The sequence below is a fragment of the Sarcophilus harrisii genome, chromosome 2, assembly GCF_902635505.1.
Source record: "Sarcophilus harrisii chromosome 2, mSarHar1.11, whole genome shotgun sequence".
Lineage (NCBI taxonomy): Eukaryota > Metazoa > Chordata > Mammalia > Dasyuromorphia > Dasyuridae > Sarcophilus > Sarcophilus harrisii.
This window is the reverse complement of record NC_045427.1, coordinates 143,322,545-143,342,885: the sequence shown is the minus strand read 5'-3', so window position 1 is coordinate 143,342,885 and position 20,341 is coordinate 143,322,545. Positions and strand designations below refer to the sequence as shown.

The following is a 20,341-nucleotide window of genomic DNA, read 5'->3' as shown; positions in this document are numbered from 1 at the left end:
GAAGATTGAGACAGGATAAATTGGGAATCATCTCAAAGAAAAGAAAGTAAAGATAAGGAAGATCAGAAAAAGAAAGAGGAAGGGATGGAATAAGCTTCACTAAATGCTTATGATATTCTAGGCACTATGTCTCCTATGATCCTTACAACAACACTGTGAGTTGGGTGCTATTGCTCTCCTCATCTTATAGCTGAAGAAACTGAGGCAGAAAGAAGTTAAGTGACTTGCCCAGAGTTATGCAATTAATATTTAAGATTGAATTTTAATTGAAGTCTTTTTTATTTCATTCTCAAGGTTCTATCCAATGTGATACCTGACTGCCTCTACAAGAGCAAAGCTAATGTTGAGTATACACATCAGTTATCTCATTTAATACTGACATGCTTAAGTTTCATGACTTCAAGCATTTGTGCTATTTTATTAGTAACTTCATTTTTAATTGATAATTGTAGACAGATGCAGCTATGCCAATAGAGGAAAAAAATGAAAGACAAGTTGTGAACAAGTCTGTAGAGTGGCTGATAGCCTCTTAGAGGCTTTAGTGCTCTTGTTCACCTTACTATTATAAAGAACTCCCTTGCATTTGTTTCATTGTTTACCTTTAAAACTCAAGTTTTGTGTTTCATTTATGCTTCCAAGGCATATTGTAAGTTTACTGGACTCTAAGTCTAAGTATGTAAAGTCAGTGATATGGTTTAATGAGAAAATAAAAGTGTTAGATAAATTTCTTGCAAAAATGTTTGTAGCCTTTATGGGCCAGGATGCTCTTAAGTATCTCAAATGGGGCATAAAATAGACAACTGTACTAAATTCACTGACAGATTAGTTCAAGCTACTGAGTCCTTCTCAATCTCCAATACCATCTGCCAGCCTAAAAGGACACAGTGTTAGAGGGGATGTCAAGACCTCCCTATTTTTCCATCTTCTAACAGCAGGGACTTAAGTCCTAGCAATCTCTTCCTTCATTTTCAGAGACTGGTCAGGGTAGAGAGGTTTATAGCAGAATAGTAACAATACCCTCATACTGCCATCTGACACAGTAGAAGATATGATTCAGGTTAAAAAATTTTTTCATTTTATGAATTTCATTTGCTATACTAGTAGTTATGATACTGTAGATTTCATGTCATAATAAGTGAATATTATCTGAAATCAATGTTTTTTTTTAATGGAGATAGCACAAAAGATCACAGAATTCTAAGGAATTTAGTGAGAAAAATGTTTTGCATGTTGCCAATTTTATTTTGTATATTGTTTTATGAATTATCTCATGGTTACTGTGTTAAGAAAGGTGCATGTTATCAGAATTAATGTTTTGTTATAAAGAATTATATGCCTAAAAGCATATTTCCAGCAATCTCTAGTGAAAGATGATCATTTTTAGTGGTTGCAGGAATCTAACCCCCTATTTCTCATGAAATCAATGTATCAGTATTTGCATTTTGACTCTCTTTTGCACTATTTTCTAAGAATATTATTTCTGTGAAAGTTGAGGATTGACTCTAATTAACCTTTATATGGTGCTTTAAGGTATTCAAAGAGCTTTAAAAATGTTATCTCATTTGATCCTCATGATAATCCTGGGAAATAAGTGCCATTATTTCCCTATTTTAGAAACTGAGGCAGATAGGGGAAGTAGGAAGAGGTAAAGGAGGAGACACCTTCCAATTCAGTGAAAAGTCTAAGAAATCATCTATCAGTATAAAATAGATCTCATTGGGATTCCTGCTTTTTTATTCTGATACTTAGACAACTGCTGTTAATCCAATTCTTTGTATCTTTTGGGTCCAATGATATGGTGCCAAAGATCATTCTACTATTATTGATGTTAAACTGGGTTTGGATTTGAGACATAACACAATGGACCTAACTCTCCTTGGAAGTAAAAATTATTAGTCCACACATTGCCTTCATGTTCCTATTCCTTTTCCTACTCCTCTCCCTGTCCTCCCTTTTCTCCTGCCAAACTAAGGATCCCAAGTCAACCTTCTGTAAGAAACTGGGACTCTCTGATCCCTTACACTCCAGAAATTTTTCTTACATGAACTAGCGCTCAGTAATGAAAACATGGCAGATGCTTAATAAATGTACATTGATTGCCTGAAGCATCCTCAGCAGGTCCACCTTCACTCATAGTCAGAGGAGACAACTTATATGCATTGCAATTTCAGAGATACCAATAAACCCAACCTTCCCCCATCCAAAAAACCACTTTCTTTATCTTCTCCTTGATGTCTAAAATTCTTCTAACAGGGAATTTCAGGAACTGCTTTCCATATTGCTGCTTTTTTTTTGCAGCTGCACTTAAAAAAAGAAATATCCAAGGGATAACTATATTCATTTAAATGTACACTAACCTATAAATGTGGGTACAATTTCTCTCTCTCTCCATACCTTTTTTAGTTTACTTTTTACTTTTAGCTGACTTCCTCCATTAGAGTGTAAGCACCTTGAGGGAAGGGACTGTCTTTCTTTTGCTTGTATTTCTATATCTCTTAGAATAGTGCCTGGCAACAAAGTGAGATAAATTATCTACTTTAATCTATCTAAGTGGATGATTAGTGATCAATCTAATTATCTTCTTCAGATGTACTGTCTCTGTAGGACATACCTCTGTGTGCCCCTTTCCCTTTCCATTTTCCAACTCCTTGTTTGAGAACAATTATCAAACAAATACTATCTACCATTGCTTCATGGAGTGAGCCAAGGCTACAGTTACCATCCCTGCCACTTCTCAAAACCCCCCTTTCTTGGCTAGCAGACATTATATTTTATAAGTCATTCCCTTTATTAGAAAATATACTCACTGAAAGCAAGGACTGTTTTATTTTTGTATTTGTTTCTCTAGAACCTAGTACAGTACCAGACACATAATATGAATTTAATACATATGCTTTTTTATAACAATAATAAAGGAGACATATAATAAACACTTGTTGAATTAATGTTTAAAGAAGGATAGGCAACCTGGGAAAGAGAAAACAAAAGAAGCTCAGATTGGGGATGGAACCAGTGCTGAATTTTTAAATGGAATGAAGCAGCATTAAGAGGTTCAACTGTATTTGGGTATCTTGATTCACTGTGTTTTCAGGGGGACAACTGCTAAGGCTATTCTACACTAGTTTCAGGAAGGCCCTAAATTTTACAAATATAACTTTTAGCGGAACAAGAAGGAAAAATCTGTTGAACATTTAAGATGCCAAATGGCTGCTCTCCATCATGGAGCCAACCTCTGCCCGCTAAATTATTTTTAACAGGGTGTAATTATATGTAATTTTCTTCCCTGCCAAGTTGAATCAGTCATATGCAGACAGAGAGGCATCTTTCCAAATAGCTAACTGGGGGCAGGGTGAAAAGATGGCAGGTTAATATTAATGTGTCTTGTCAATTTTTTCAATGATATTGACATTATAGGTTTTGAAATTAATCATTTCAAAATCACTTTGATTCCCCCTTAAAATAACTGAACACAATATTTAGGGCTAATTCTATATAGAAAATGAAATGAATACTATAGTTGTTTCTTAGATTCTGGGATATCTTTCTTAGAGATTACTTAGCAGTGAACCCTTATCTTCATCCTTCTACCCCCAACCATTAGCCTTAAGAACTAAATTATAAACACAAATATTATCAGGAGAATGATAAGTAATCAAATATTGCTGCATTTTTCAAAGACAATAAGGGAATCCAACAAAATTCCCCATACCTACAGAGAGATAAGTTATTATCACAAAAACCCTCTGTATTTTCACATGTGGGAAGTTTAAGCAAGGCCATTGAAATTCAGGGAATTCTCTACTTCCTGTGTTACAAGATATTACCCCTTTCTGATCTTAGACATAAATGTGTGTGTTTCCTTAGAAGCTATCCATTTGAAACTAATCCAAACAGTCACTGTCTGTCCATTCGTTTCCAAGTGAGAAATATATTCTGGATGGGAATCTATTTTAATCTGTGGATGAGCAGGAAGGAAAGTGTCCTAAATTGGTCAATTTGCTAACTTGGTAACTACTGATGACTAGAAGAATTGGTAACTACTGATGAGTATTGACCCTAGACTAGAAGAATTCAAATCTTATCTAAGAGTGCAATTCTGTGATTTCTTGTCTCTGCTTGTCTCTAGTACTTGAAGTGAGTCACACTTGGGGAAGAAGGTATCACTTTAATACCAACCCACCTTCTAACTCACACCATTACATTGCAACCATTTGACACTAACTTCTGTGTATGTGCAATGGTTATAGAGCATTGTATTTTTGCCCTGTACCCCCTGGCATATGGATCACTTCTCAGAATCTTGTTTTCAAAGAATTAAAGGAAATTCTAAATTCTAAGTTAGAGGTTAGAGAAAATACAGATGCATTTCCTCCCTCCCCATCCAAGTTTATAAATCCCTTCACAGGGTCTGTGAAAAATTTGATTCAGATGCAACAAAAACTAAAGACTTGCACAGGATAAAAAATATTAGCAAATTTCTAAATTAGCGATTTTTCTTTATCCCTATGATATGAAATGAAAATGAATATGAAAATGAAAATCTTTCACATAAAATAGTTATTTAGCTTTAATTATGGTCATGAATGAATTTAAAAACTGTTTAAATTTATACACAATTGAATTTCAACAGCTTGACTGACAAAACTGACTCAAGCGAGTTAGGACTTTTATGGATGGTACTTGTACTCAACTGACAAATTTTTATCCTTTAAATTTCTACACAATTGAATTTCAACAGTATAACTGAAAAAACTGACTCATTAGCTAAGACTTTTGTAGATGGTTCCTGTTCTCAAGTGACAAATTATTATCCTTCCCAAAAGGTTAAATAGAACCTTAATTCATAAATTTACCCATTTTTATTCCTTATAGCTGATGTTAACTAATTAGCTGTTGTTGTCTTAGGTATACCATAGATACAAGTATGACCTGAAAATTTAAGAAAATTTAAGATTTAGAAGGAAACTTACAGGTTATATAATCTAAGCCCTACCTGAAGTTTGAAATATATCAGTATGTATTCAATTTATTTACATATTCTAAGGAGTTGATGAATTATTTAATGTCATCAACAATTATTTACAATATAAAATAACTATATCTACTATAATTTTTGGATGGCTAAATATTTTTTAATTTTTTTTACTTTATGGAATAAGGCGTTTTCTTAAAAAGATGATTGTAAATGAAATTGTAAACCTACTATATACAATTTGTTATTCCTTTTAAATATACAACAAAATTATCATGTAAATCTCTTTTTTCTCCCCTCTTTCTACCATCATAGATGATTACTATTAGACACAAATAAGTATATTTACATATACACTTATATGCTTCTATTTATCAATTCTTTCTCTGTTGATATCACATCTAATAAATCATAACTATGTAAACTTTGTCATATCAAACAATCCCCATGGAAGAAAATTCTCTGCAAATGTTTCTTGGTGATAATATTGGCAATCCTTTGAAAGCTAAATGGAAGATCCATCCAAAAGAGACACTCTTATTTTGAAGGCAAATTCTTCCTAGAACACTCAGAGGAAAGAAGGAAGAAGCTTTCCATGTCTGCTTTCATATACTCTGCTGGAGTGAGATTCTCTGCTGGGATTTGCCTGCCTAGAAGACATGTAGCAAATCAGTATCCCAAGGATTAGAGAAGCATCCCTCCATCCCAGGGATAATGATCACAATAGTTAAACTTCCTTTTATGTTTTATCTTTGTAGTATGACTTCCTTTAGAGCAGAACTGTCTATTTCTCTATTTATTTTTTAATATCCCCAGAACTTAGGACATAGCAGGTGCTTAATAAAGGTTTTGTTATTCATTCATTCTTTCACAATGTGGAAATCATGAGAACATATTAGCCATATGGAAAATCTCTGCTCCTTGAGAAGTAGAAGGGGAAAGAAGATATAGAAAAAAAAAAGAGCAAAGAAGTATATACTTCTTTTTCATTCTATAACCTATATAAAGTGCCATCACTTTTCAGTGAGATTTGAAAAGCAAAAAAAGCATAGGAATTCTACTATTAGCACCCCAATTCCTATTGATTCCTTCTTTATACTAGTAGGATAGTCACTATGTAACTTACTTTTTCTAAAGTCATGTATGAGCTTGTGTGAAGGTAACCCAGGCCTACAGAAACACCCCAGCCATTAAATGATAGAGAACAATAAATACCTTTACATTCCGGTTTGTCACCTGTCCAATTGCCATTGGACTGACAGAGGAGACTACTATGGCCAATCAGCTGGAATCCAGGATTACAGGTGAAATGGACCTCATGGTCCACTAAGTACTTGCTGCCAAATTTTCTCCCATTGTGTGGGGCTTCCAGTGCAGGACAGGAGACTAAAAAAGGAAAAGAAGTGAAATTATTTCAGTGATGATCTATGTTCCAAGAGAAGCTAGGGTAAGATTGGTCCTAAAATTAATTCTATAGATTTAAAGGAGGAATGGAAAGTTAAAATTCTCTGTAAATCTATGGAAATTGCTTTCCAAGTTAATTAGGCAAAATGCTTTTATGGCCTTTTTAAATTAAGAAGTCCCAGCTAAAATCTTACCTTTCCCACCTGTTACCTGAGAAAGGTGAAATTTGAGGTGGGGTTTGATGGAAGTCAAAGAAGCCTACAGTCTGAGATGAAGAGGGAGAGGATTCTAAGCATAAAAGACAGTAGAAGTATCTTATTCAAGGACTATCAAGGAGGTCATTGTTGCTGGATCCACAGTGTATAGTGGTAGAGAGGGCATAAAGTATAGGAAGAATAGAAAGTTTAGACTTTGAACACCTACAGAGCATTTTATATTTTTGATCCTGGAGGTGACAGAGAGTCATTGGGGTTTATTGAATAGGAAGTAGGAAGGACGGGCCACATGGTTAGTTAGACCTGTCCTTTGGAAATACACTTTGCAGTTAAGTGAACAAAGCTTTTAGAGACACCTAGTCCAACTCCCTCAATTGAGGGTAAATGACTGGTCAAAGACTATCCAGGAATTAAGTGTCAGAAACATGATTAAACTTAGGACCTGGAACTAGGGCACCTCCTATTAGAGCATGCTGCCTCCTCTTCAACAAATTAGTTTGCTGAATTTGTTTTCTTGAGTGAAGATTTCTAGTTGAGCTTGTTAATTATTTATATGATGTGCACTAGTGAACAGGTATCTCTTGTAAATTATTGGGTCTTCCCGATTGATATTCTTCCTATCTTATTTCCTACTCTCTCTGCTATGTTGTTTTATAAATTTATGTGAACGTCTTTCTCCTTCCCCTTTCCCTAGCCAAGAGTCCACCACTAAACCCTGTTCTCATATGCCATCTTCTTAACTATTTTTTCCTAGCCCACATACCTTTTTCTTTTGATACTCCTACAGAATTTTCAACTGGCAGACATAGAGAAAAGATTATCTGTATTCCAAAGGTCTTCAGATTTTTTTTTTTTGCTCAGGACTTCATAATCTCTAGAGATCTTATCTAGCTTCCTTCTGCTTACCCCAAGAAAATTCCCAGAAGTGAGAATTGATAGTCAGTAGGCTTAGAGGATCACATATTTAGAAATGGAAGAAACTTCAAAGGCCATTTGGTCAAATTATCTTCATTTTACAAATGAAGAAACTGAGGTTTATAGCAGCTGAATGACTTGTCCAAAGTGATAAATATATCAAGCCTAGGGAAGGTCTTCATTATATCATAGAAATAAATCCCAGGAAATGTACCTTCATCCATTGTTCATATCATGCTAATAACCCTTAGCAAGGAGTCACTGATGACCATGACATATCTCTTTTTTTTCTTTGACCAATAGAAGATATTCTCTCTCCTAGATGAACTTATACATGATCCTCATCATTTTGTGGAGCACTGGAAAATTCTTCCTTATTAGAAAATGTATATCCTCTTCAGGGAGATAGAACTTCCAGAGAATTATATAGTTTTTTTTTTTTGTGACCCATTTTTCTACCTTCCAACTACCCAATGTAAGTTTAGATTACCCTATGCTCTTGGATTCTTTAATATTTTTGTTTTTTTCTTTCTCTACTGTGACTTCTATTCTTTTTAGAAAGCCTCACTTTCCCCCCAAAAAATCCAATAGCACTCTGTTGGATACTTTAGAGTATTAGCATCAAAATCAATAGAAAAGGGGGACCCCAAACTATATATAAATATTCCTAGAGGCCACATATTGACTTAGTTTTAAAATGTAATATTATTTGTGTTTGATTGCATTTTTATGTATATTATTAAACAGTTCCCAGTTGTATTTTAACCTGGTTCAGACCATACTTAGAAGTTTTGTAGCCTATATAGTGGGGAAAAAAAAAACACAAACATAGCACAATCTCTGCTCTTCAATGGCATTGTCTCTTTCAAAGGTTCTATAGTTTGGAATGAAGGAGATTTTTATTTAACTGGACTTTCTTACCTGTTACCTAATTATTTGGCTTATCAAATGCCTTGTTTTTTAATAGTACTGCCAAAATCAAAATACAAGCCACAAATATCTTTACTGTTATCTTTGGGAACTTCTTCTAGAGCAAAGGTTTTTAAACTGTAGGTTGCCACCCTATATGTGGTTATAAAAATTTCTCAGGTGAAAAGGAGTCACTAATGGAAAAAAGTTTAAGAAGCCTTGTCCTAAGGAAATCCTGCTTTCATCTGCTTTTCTATCAGATAGTTTAAAATTTTAAAAATTTATTTATTGTCTCCATTTTACCCCTCAGCTGGCCACTATTTTGGAAAAAAGGTCCTAAGGATAATTTTTTCAAAAACTTTCACTTTTTTGGGGGGTGGGAGACAATCAGGTTAAGTAACTTGCTCAGGATCACAGTGTCTAGTGAATGTCTGAAGGTATATTTGAAATCAGGTCCTTCTGATTCCAGAGCCAGTCCTCTATCCCCTCTACTATCTAGCTATCCCAAATTTCACTTATTGATGAAAGATTCCAAACTTTATAAGTACATAGTTAATGCTCTTGATCATTGAACACTGGAGGAGTGAGGGAGTGATCTGAATACTAGAGTTTAAAAAACACTAAGAAGCTAGAAATCACTTTATTTTCCCCAAAGAGAAAAACAACAAATTAAGTATTAACATATACTTTAAAAATACTGAATCATCAAGAGTGGATCCTCTCTAGGTCTTCCTTGGCCAAGTCTTCAGAAGAGTGCAAAGCAGAGAGCTAAATGCTTATCTTGGGAATCTAGACAATCCCAGAGAAAAACAACAAATTAAGTATTAATAAATACTTTAAAAATATGGAATCATCAAGAGTGGACCCCTCTGGTCTTCCTTGGCCAGGTCTTCAGAAGAGAGCAAAGTGGAGAGCTGAATACTTATCCTGGGAATCTAGACAATCCCAGAGATCATTTAGGTATGGGTATATTTCTAACCTCTTCAGTAAAGACAAGGCAAAGAATTTAGTTCAGTATATCAATCAATTTCTGTGAGATTATTTTCCATCTACTCTATATATTCCTTATATGTCTATAATTTGCGTGTTGTCTACCCTGAGTCCAGGGACCATGCTTTGGTCTTTTTTTGTATCCCCGTGCCTAGTATGTAATAAGTACTTAATAAATATCTATTGATTGACTGTCTTACTAAGCTCACCCAAATGGATGTAATTTTGACCCAGACGATCCAATTGGCTTGTCTACAGCTTATTGTTGTATCTTATCATAGCTTTTGACTCTGAGTCTAGCCTCATTTCAGTTATAAAATCTATGATTGGAATGGACTGTTAAGACCCGCCTATGCTATTCATATACAGAAAAACAATAAAAAAGATCATTGATTCCATAAGGTTGGACAATGTGGACATTCAAAAGCCATGGCACTAGGATCTATTTGCTCTGGCATTCCAGGTCTGGAATCTCTGAAACATTTTTTTTTCATGATGTGCTCCAAAGACAAATTCCCAGTTTGGGGTACTTTGTTTATGTTTGATTATAATTAGAGCCAAGAGTGATTTGCCTCTCTGTCAATCACAAAATTACTAGAGTCCATGATAGTTCTCTTCTTCAACATTTTGAAAGGAAAAGAACTTCATCTTGTCAAGCTCTCTAAAGTTCAGATCATAACTCTCCATGTTCATGAATGAAGTGATTATGTTTCTCTGGTCATTATGACATCAGTAAAATAACTTTTTCATGCTGAGGAAATAGCCTGTTTTTAAAAAATTTAATTGATTTTTTAAAACCAGAGCATCACAGGATGAATCAGTTCCTCAGTGGGGAAATGTAATGTACCAGCACTTGCTCATAATTGCGCCAAAGGAAAAAGTGTCCCATTGGCTTGTCTATGCTGTGGGCATAGACTGCACAGTGTACCATTGTTCATAAGGGACCAAGGGGAAGTATGGGAATAAATAGCTGTGACAATTCAATCACAATATTGGGGGAGCAGAAAAGGAGCTTGGAAAACGGTCCATTCCTCAAATTCATAGTGTCTTCTCTTCACAAGATTATTCCAATCTGGTTCATGGTACTGTATTATGGTCATTGCATTCAAAGGAATTTCTAAACTGGGAAGTTAGTTCATTAGTCACAGATCTACCGGATCATCAGATAATAGGAATTAGAACCTTCAAGATCATTTAATCTAAATGCCTCCCATTTTACAGATTATTGTGATTTTTTTTAAAGTACCTACTATTTCAAAGCATCAACTAAAGTCCTTCTCTACAATCTCAATATGGTATGAGGATCCTAAGGTCCTATCAGCTATACCAATAAGACACAAACACTGGAAAGTCCCAACAAGTCTTCTGTTAGGAACTCCTATTTTGAATGTATATCTCACCGAGATTATGATATTGTATATTATATATAAAATTGTATACATATTATATTTGCATTTGTATATTGAATATATATAGTTTGTAATAATATATACAATATAAATATATATTATATATACAATATATATATATATATATTACTATTCTCTCTCTCTCTCTCTCTCTCTCTCTCTCTTTTATTTGCTGAGGCAATTGGAGTCAAGTGACTTGCCCAAGGTCTGCCAGGAAGTGTTAAGGGTTTGAGGTCAGATTTGAACTCAGGTCCTCCTGACTTCAGAACTGGTGCTCTATCCACTGTACCACCTAGTTGTCCCCAATTTACTATTTCTTTAAGAGTACTGAAGTCATGTGAATTGTTGCAAGAAAAGTAGTTTGTGCTGTTAGTCTCAAAGAGAAAGTTGAGTTATGGGAAGTATTTCTTTATGTGGAATAAAGGAGAAGGTTGTGTTTGATCTGCGTTCCATGAGGATCTATGAGATATCTGTGAAGAAGACACAGGAAGGAGGTGAGAAGAAATGTCCTTCTTATTATTTTAATTGTGATATTATTTTTTTAAAAAAAGAAAAAACCTTTAGAAAAAGAAGTCTAGGAAAAATCTATGAGGAAGTTACAAAAACAACATATCTTAAAAGACTTTCATATGATTGCTGAAGAGAAGATGAAGGAAAAAAAGACTATAATAGAAATATTGATTCTTTATAGAGACTTTTATTTAATATTGATTAATGAATAAAGTTAAACTGAATTTTTATACATGTCCACTACTGTTGTGTTGAGGGCATGGCTCTGTGACATTGGTCATCACCAAAATATTTTAAATAGCTATAAATGTTTTTATGCTTTTTGTTCCATTTATATTTTTTCATATTCAGTAATTTCAGTATTCAATTATAGATATATATTAGGAAAGGAATTTTCTCCATTTTATTACTCAAATAATATTTAATTAGCTGAGATGAAGTTCAAGCTAATTAGCTTACAAATGAAAAAGATTATAAGGTTGCTAAGAAGAATCTAATTCTCACAATAGACTCCAATTAGACAACTTGAGATGATTAATCAAACTACATAATTATAAATCAAATGGCAGGCTGAAGTTGGGTGATCTATAAATGTGTCAGGTTATACATCAGACTCTATTTAATATTGCTACATATAAAGTCAATTACATTGCTCCTTTATGTCTGTTATGCAAGGACCAGCTCTCATTAGGTACACAAGGTTGATTATGAGAAGTCTAGCCTAAGGGAGATGATTTTTCCAGCCAGCCCAATTCATGAACATGGAGAGGTTCTGATTTCTGAAGAGGAGGGACTTCTGAGAATAAAGTAAGAATCTTTGTAGTATAGTTATGTTCAGGGTACTTCCACAGTTCCAGGGTATCATTATTATTAATATTATTATTATTAATGATAATGACATTAATTAAAGTTAATAAGATAAAATATAATATTAATATTGTATCTACTATATGCCAGGCACTGTGCTAAGTGCTTTACAAATTTTATTCCACTTGAACCTCACTACAACTCTGGGAGAGAGGTGTTATTATTATCCCCATTTTACAGTTAAGAAAACTGAGGCAAAAAGAGGTTAAGTGATTTGACTATGATCACATAGCCAGTAAGTGAAAAAGTATTAGAAATTATATAATCCAACACCACATTCAGATAGAGATGATAAGGTCCATAGGGGCTAAGTTAGTAATTGGCAGATCAAGAATTTGAAAGCAGATCTTTTGACTTTTCTACTAAATCATACTGTCTATGACATGGAATCTATGATGATAAAAACTGGAAGCTTCCAGATGCCAGCTTTTTCCTATACAATTTCCTACTTTGTATTCACTTGTTTTGCTTTATCAGAGACTTTTAATCCAGCCAAGCCTCTAGATCAAGAATTGGTAAATTACAGTTCAAGGGCTAAATATGTCCTGCCACTTATTTTTCTATATCTACAACCTAAAAATAGTTTTTGCCTTTAAAAATAAAGTTTTATTGTATTATATATTGTGTCATATTTTGTTGTGTTGGTTTTTATATTTTTAAATAAAGTTTTATGGTATTTATTGTATCATTATATCATCTTTTATTGTAATTATTCTATACTTTTCTAACCTCATATTTAAATAATGACATATTTACATTGCTGGGGGGAGGGGTAAATGGGTGTGTTCACTTACAGAAGAGGGGAGATGTTTAGATTTGTTGGGAAAAAGATACCAGAGAACTGATATAGTAAGATATAATACTTTTTCTCAAATTAGACAAAAGGTCATGCAGCTTTAAAGATGCTTAATGATCATAGAACAAAGGTCTCATCATACAGATGAGGAAACTGAGGTTAACAGAGATTAAAAGACATGTTGAAAGGAATACAAGAAGTAAGAGACCCAAAATTTAAGTCCAAGCTCTCTTCCTTATATTATTTCTTCTTGAAGGGCAGGAAAATCAAAGGCTTATAAAAATATAATAACAACAATAATAATGACCACAATATATTGCTATAGCAATTTAAAGTTTACAAAGCACTCATGATATCTCTGTAAAACAAGCAATATAAAGTTTATATTTTGCTTGTTTTACAGATAGGGAAACTGAGGCACAGAAAAGTTCATTTTTCATTTTTTTCCTTTCAGTAAATATCACATATCTGGAAAAGAAAAAAGCCAGCATTTGAACCCAGGTCTTCCTATTTTAAGATTCATTGCTTTTTCTTCTATACCAGAACAACATCTTCAAAATAGGATCAAGGATTATAAAGGCTACCTTGGGAAATAAAAACAAATTTAAAGTTAACCTTAGAAAAAGTCACAGATGTTAGTATGATTGCTTTGCAGCAGGTCATTACTGGTTAGCCATCTTACCTGCTGGGACATCTGGGAGAGCTTTGTTCACAGAATTCTGGAGCATCGTCAGCCGGTTCTTCATGTTACGAATTCCCTCTGTAAAGCGTGTCTCTTGGCCCTTTAACAGCTGCTGCATTTGACGGATAGCAGATAGAAGCTGCTGTTTATTAAGACAGTTCTGCAGAAGTAAAAAAAAAAAAAAAAAAAAAACAAAAACAAAAACAAAAAAAAAAAAACAAACAGGCATTTTTGTCTTTCCAATAGCCCTGTGATATTTTTCGAGCATAACCTCAGAGATCTAGCCCAAGATGTCTACTTTTGCTGCTGCACTGTTATTATTCCTGCTACTGCTACTACTAGTGTTGCTGCTCCTACTGCTATTACTACTACAAATGCTATTATTGCCGCTGCTGCTGCTCCTGCTGTTCCAGCTACTAGTTTAATCAATATTAATTACATTTTCTCTATTAACTTTCTTAAGAATAGACAATCAACAACACATGAAATTAAGTCCCATCTTATATTCAAAGTATAAACTCTTATATTGAAAATTTAGCAACTCTACGGAGGCAGAATGAACTGGCTTGGCACATACCCTATCACAAACTTGATTTACCTGGTATGACTATCACCATGCCAAAGTTCTAGCACCTAGACAGTCTACGAGACTATAAGTTCCATAGTTCCATTCCATATAAATATGGGATCTCCATATAAAAATGGGATCTCTCTGCACACAGTAGTTGTTTAACAAATGTTTGTAGTATTTTATTAACCTTATTTGTTATATCGTATTATATTGGTCATCTCATTAGTCCATGAGTTAACTTTGATTTTCAACTTAAAATAGTTCTGATATTGAGTATAACTTTAGATTATCCTCAATCATATTTTACAAAGAAAGGCAAAAAACATCCCCTACCCTCAAGGATTTAATATTTTAAAGATAGAGACAATGTGTAAATAATATATAGATGAGTGATAATATGGGAGGGGAAGGCATTAGTAGCAAGACAGGCTAGAAAAAGCAGAATTTGAGCTGAGTGTTAATGGAAGCCAAGAAAATGAAAAGGTAGAGATGAAGAGAGAATGCATTTCAGTAATGCAGAATGGCCAGTTCAGAAACTGTCAACAGACAGAGTATCATGTTTTCGGATTAGCAAATAGCTAGTGTAGCAGGATCATAGAGTGCAGAATACAATAAAGTGTAACAAGATTGGTAATATAGGAAGGGCCAGGTTACAAAGACTTTAAGTGCCTTATAGAAGTTTTTGTTCTGGATCTTCTGAGTAATAAGGAACACCTGGAACTCATTGATGAAGGGCATGACCTAGAGCTATTTTTTAAAAGAAAAATCACCTTGGCAGATGCAGGATGGATTGGTATAAGGAGAGACTTGAAGTAGGAACAACTAAAATGCTCTTGAAGTAGAATAGGCAAGAGCTGATCAGGGCCTGAACTAGGGTGAGAACTTTAAGAACAATAAGAAAGGAACACAAAATATGTCATTAAGATAGAAATTTTAAGATTTGACCATAATTTGGATATGTGGGGTGATTCCTACGTAGAATTGAGAATAATTCAGAGATTGTGAGCTGATATATTGATACTCTCAATAGTAATAGAAAAGTTCAGAATTAGGGATAGATTGGGAGAGAAAGACATTAAGATCTGTTTAGGAAATGTTAAGTTTGAGATACCCAGAGAACATCAGTTCAATGTGCCCAAAAAGCAGGTGGTAATTCAAGTCTACAGTTCAAGAGAGAGACTAGGGCTGGATCCATACATCTGGGAATCATCTTGAGGGAATTTAGTTGAACTAATGGAAATTGATGAGATTACCAAGTAAGGTGATACAGAGTGAAAGGGGAAGAAAATTCAGGACAAACTTCAAGGGATGTCCAGAAGTAATCAGCAAGATTGCCACTTGGCAATATTGAGAAACAGCTGTCAGAAGCAGGAAAAAATATCTCAAAAACGTTAGAGAAAAAGTATCCAGGAGAAGAAAGTGATCACTGTCACTGAATGCAGAAAAATCAAGAAGAATGAGTATTGAAGGGGAAAGACCATTAGATTTAGCTATTGTTCACTGGTAACTTTGGAGAAAGTCATTTCAGTCATATGAGGAGGTTGGAAGCCAGGTCACAAAGGAGTGAGGGGAAAGGAAGGGAAAGCACCAAGTGTAGATGCGTTTCTCAAGTTGTTTAGCCACAAAGGGAAAAGATATAGGACAATTGTCTTTTGGAGGCAGAAGAATTTTTAAGGATAGATGATAGGCAAGCTTATAGGCAGTAGGGAAGGAGCTAGTAGGGAAAGATTGAAGATAAGAGAGAGTGGGGATGAAAGTGGAGATAATCTGCTGGAAAAGATTGGAGAAGATGGAACTAATGGTAAATGAATGAGGGCAGAGACTAATTTAGTTTTCTTTTTGTATTCCTAACATTTTGTATTCCTAACATAGAATAAGCACTAATAAATGGTTATTGATTTAATTTTTTATTTATTTCCATTTAATGTTACCTTTTTAGATTTCTGGGAGACATCATGATATATTGAATTTAGAGTTAAAAAGCTGGATTAAAATCTCAAGTCTGCCCTTCACTAGAAATTTGACTTTGGCAAATTATTTAACTTCTCTAGACCTCAGTTCCTTCATCTATAATATTTTATAGGAATTGGATTATAAGGATTATATAGAATTGGATCAGATGGCCTCTAGGTTGTCATGGTCTTTTCTGGAACTTGATTTTATTACCCAGTGTGTTGGCTATCCTTCCTACATGTCACCTACAGATTTAATAAGGATGCTATTTATGCCCCCATCTAAATAATTTATATAAATGTTGATCAGCATCAGGCCAATAATCATAGACTTTGCTACTCTCTGTTGCAGAACTCCTTCCAAGTTGACATTGAACCATTAATGAAAAAAATCTTTGAATCTGACAATTCAACAAGTTCTATTTCCTCTTTTCTCTATCTTGTTGGAAACAAATTGCATAATATACTTTATTAACTTTTTTTTTGCTAAAACCCAGGTAAATCATAAATGTAGCATTGCCCTGAACTAGTAATACTGTGAAAAAAGGAAATGAATTGAGTCTGGCATGACCAACTCTTGATGAAGCCAGGTTAGCTCTTTGTGGTCACCATTTCCCCTTCTATATGTGTACTAACTGTTTATGTAATAATTCTAGAAATTTGCCAGATATTGATAAGCTCACTTGTTTATAATGCCCAAAGTCTTTTTTATGAAAATCAGGGCAATTTTTGTTTTCTTTACTCCCATATTACCTCTCATTCTCCATGATCTTTAAAAACTCAGAAGGTCATAGCTTTAGTTGGAAAGGACCCTTGAGGCCAGTAAGTATAATTCCTCTCATTTTACAGATGAGGAAACTGAGACGCAGATAAATTGAGTGACAGATAAATTAAGAAGGGATTTTTAGCACCCTCTCCCCATACTATGCTGCCTTGCTAACTTGTAAACAGCTCAGCTATCACAATTGCTAATTCTTTTAGTACCTTGGGAGGAAGCTAATCTGAGCCTAGTGACTTGAACTCATGAAGGGTAGGTAAAAAGAATGAATAATACAAAAGCTTGGCAGAAGGAATTATAGACAAGCAGAATAGTTTTGAAAATCTACATGTTGAATTTATTATACTTAAAAAGAAGAGTAAGTTCTCCATAAGCCATCTACAGTCTCATATACAATTCTGTTCTGTTCTACTCTATATAAGGAAATGCTTGTTTTATTCTATTTGGCAAATTCAGAATAAAGATAAAAGAAAATTTACATATATATGCATATGTATACCTATACATATACATATATGTATATATGTATGTTTGTATATACACACATATGGAATATTTTAAATGGCAAATGAGGAGTTGATAATAAAAATTAAGAAGATAATAGTAACTGATCTTGAATCCAATCCAATCTTTTGATATTTCTTAAAAATAAAAAGTTGACTACTGTATTCTCTCTATATCTATACTAATCAAATGGATATCTCCATTTTTCCTTCATCATGAAAACTGTTTCTTTTATATCTCCATAAATTCATTCTTGAAAACTTCCCATTCCACATGAGTTGTCTTCATGAAATTTTTAAGATTCTGCTCTCCCTAAATCTGTGGTACATGTCTCATCATGCCTTTCTTTACCCTCCTCAATTATCAAAAACTCTTAAGAAATAAAGGTCTCTTCCTCTGAAGGTGCCCATCATTTCTATTATGTTAACCAATTTTTTCCTGATTTAGATGATCATTGATTTAGAAATGGAAGGGGTCTTAGAGGCTATCAAATCTGGAAATTAAGATACAGAAAGTTCTACTGACTTGCCAAGGGTCACAAAGCTAGCAAGTATCTGCTGTAGGATTCAAGGTCAATATCTTATCCACTAAGCCATGCTGCCTCTGGTCCTGGAGAATCTGGTCCAGAATGAAAGTTATCTTTGCTGGTTCCTTTGCCTATGAAGGATGAAAATAGCATTAAGACAAGTCAAGAAATTACTGACTTGTATTTTCAGAACTAGAGTTTATATATTATATTTAAGATAACATGATTCTGAGGGAATTCACCAGATAGCTGATGAAAGAATTTTGAATTCAAGTCAAATCCTATGATTCTCACTGAGACAGAGGCACAATAATAAGCTTGGGAAAGGCTGGAGAGATATTGCTAATAAGGTCAGGAGTTCCCATCTCTCTGGATAAGGATTGCTCTGGTTTTGTGAGCAAACCATGCAGATTGATTGTTTATAGAATGAACCAAAGGTGCAGATAAGCTCTGCAGATCCCTGAACAGGGAGGATGCCAGTTGTCAGGGGTGAGGCTGCCAGGGAAATGAGAAGGATGTGGGGGTTTCCAATGAGGAATTTCCAGCTCTTGTAGGATGATTATTGGCAGCAGCTGCTATGAGACTTGTTATTCCCTGATCCCAGAGAGCTTAGTGAGAACTGAAAAGGCTTGGGCAAATTGCCACATAAACCTGAAAGAAAATAATTTGATGGGCAGAAACCTCTATTGTATTTGGAGTAGAGTCTTTTGGAAAGAAACTAAAAAATCAAGCTTATATTGGAACAACTCGATCAAGAAATAGAAAGCAAAGTTTGGATACCGACATGCTTTCTGAAGTGTGGAGCCTAGTACCATATTGGTACAGTGGAAAAGGCTTGGGATTTGGTTTCTGAAGACCTGATTCAGATCCCAATTCTTCCACTAACTCACTGTCAATTCAATTGATAATTGTCAATTCAATTGTCAATTACAAGACAATTCACATCTCTGAGCTTTGTTTTTTCTTATTTATAAATGATGGAATCAGAAGCTTTTCTTATGCTATAGTAATCTTTGCTGTGAAGAATCATGACACCCTGAACATTTGGAAACTCAAGAAGAAAGTCAGGAGATTTGAACATATCGCATCTTCTCTTCAGTAAGACCAGGCATCTAAATTGAGTTTTGCTCAAATTCAGTGTCTAACATGACTTGAGCTTAGTGCATATATGTAATGGGCAAGTTAGGGACATTTTGCAAGTTCTTTGATAGAGATTGTATCAATGTCACAGGTCTAAGAATAAATTTAATAGGAATAAATATAAAATCATTCAGATTTTTGTTCTGAAAACCAATTGCTTCAGTATATTATAAGGAAGATAAGCTAGAGAATAGTTTATCTGAAAAAGACCTGGGAAAAGAACATCTTCTCTGTCTTTCATTATTTACAGAGCTATAATGTGGATGAAAAGTTGGATTTGTTTTTACTTAACCCCATAGAGTTAAATTAGATGCAATTTGTGAAATTTTCACAAAGGTTGATTTAGAATCAAAATGGTACAAAGCTCCCTGAACATTTAGATCTGTACAAAAGTAGAATGAAAAGCCTCCAGAGATTATGATGACTTGTAAATAATAATGATGATAGCTATTATTTATGCAGCACTTTAACTTTTGTGAAGTACTTTATAATATTATTTCTTTTTACTCTCATAACAACCCCATAAGAATGTGTAAAATTTCCATTTTATAGATGAAGAAACTAAACTAGGGTAATACAGCTAAAAGTGTCCAAGCTTGGATTTAAATTCATTTCTTTCTGACTCTGAGTCCAGTGCTCTATCCATTGTAACACTTAGCTACCAGACTATGGCACAAAATGGTAAAAAAAAAAAAAAAAAAAAAAAAAAAAAAAAAAAAAGCATCATTAGAAAAAGTAGAAGAGGATTGTAGAGTTGGTAATCTAATTATGCAGTAAGAGTGAAGAAAATAGGTGAATAGCATGTAACAGGACTACTGCATCGGTACACACAAATTATTATGACCAGTAGATATCCAGTCAGGGGGGTGACCCCTCTATGGAGAATGAATGGAAAGTCATGGATTTCTATATGGTTCAGGTCTTGGTTGTTTTCTTCAGTGTCCACTGGAACTTGATTTTTTCCCCTTTTTTTCTAGCTTCCATTCAACTAGCCCCTTATAATCTTAAGAATGCTGGGTAATGTTAGTGCATGGAAATGTTAGAGTTAGGAAAGATTCATATGAAATCATTTTATTCACCTATCATCAAAATCTGCCTAAATGGCTTCCCTTGGGACCTTTGTGTTCTCTTTACTAAATCAGGAACTACTCTTTGCTTTGGAGAGGGTTCTAGGTAGTTTCCAGTGAATAGGATTTTCTGT

At 34.2% G+C, this 20,341-nt stretch overlaps 1 protein-coding gene across 1 annotated transcript in view; it reads right to left on the bottom strand.

The window, feature by feature from the left end:
- The window catches only part of FBLN7 (fibulin 7), a 68,550-nt gene that overhangs the window by 16,580 nt on the left and 31,629 nt on the right, over nt 1-20,341 (bottom strand). Inside the window, exons 2-3 of the mRNA XM_012540098.2 lie at nt 13,670-13,829; nt 6,188-6,358 (exon numbers count right to left, since the gene is read on the bottom strand). Coding sequence (XP_012395552.1) covers nt 6,188-6,358; nt 13,670-13,829 — 331 coding nt within the window. The remainder of the gene's footprint in view (nt 1-6,187; nt 6,359-13,669; nt 13,830-20,341) is intronic.